Source organism: Penaeus monodon, chromosome 33, assembly GCF_015228065.2.
Source record: "Penaeus monodon isolate SGIC_2016 chromosome 33, NSTDA_Pmon_1, whole genome shotgun sequence".
Lineage (NCBI taxonomy): Eukaryota > Metazoa > Arthropoda > Malacostraca > Decapoda > Penaeidae > Penaeus > Penaeus monodon.
This window is the reverse complement of record NC_051418.1, coordinates 16,944,361-16,944,748: the sequence shown is the minus strand read 5'-3', so window position 1 is coordinate 16,944,748 and position 388 is coordinate 16,944,361. Positions and strand designations below refer to the sequence as shown.

At 56.7% G+C, this 388-nt stretch overlaps 1 protein-coding gene across 1 annotated transcript in view; it reads right to left on the bottom strand.

The window, feature by feature from the left end:
- LOC119594105 (sialin-like) overlaps nt 1–250 on the bottom strand; it is a gene marked incomplete at both ends in the record, with an annotated part of 3,809 nt that extends 3,559 nt beyond the window's left edge. Inside the window, 1 exon segment of the mRNA XM_037943162.1 lies at nt 98–250. Coding sequence (XP_037799090.1) covers nt 98–250 — 153 coding nt within the window.
- Nucleotides 251–388: the final 138 nt, after the last annotated feature.

Below are 388 nucleotides of genomic sequence, written 5' to 3'. Positions count from 1 at the left end.
CATTGCTGCTATAACTAGTTAAGGGGATAATATGTATATAATAACTTTTTACCTGTTCCCCATCCCTCCCTACAACCAATCCCCTGACATGTCTCACCTGTGCGGCTCCCGTAAGAATCCTAGATACTATGAAGAATTCCTGAGACATCCTGGCACACATGGGCGTCAAGAGGGCGATGACCGAAGAGAGGATCGTGCCCAGGCCGAAGACCAGACGCCCACCGAGGTACTCCGCCGCCCGCCCGCCCAGAAGGTTGGTGCACGCGTACCCATAGAAGAAGGAGCCAAGGATGAGGCCCTGGGTCTGCTCGTCCCAGTCGAACTCGCCCTCCTTGGGGGGCAAGAAGGACGTTAGGGCTTCAGTAGTTCTTGCGCGCGCGCGCGCGCC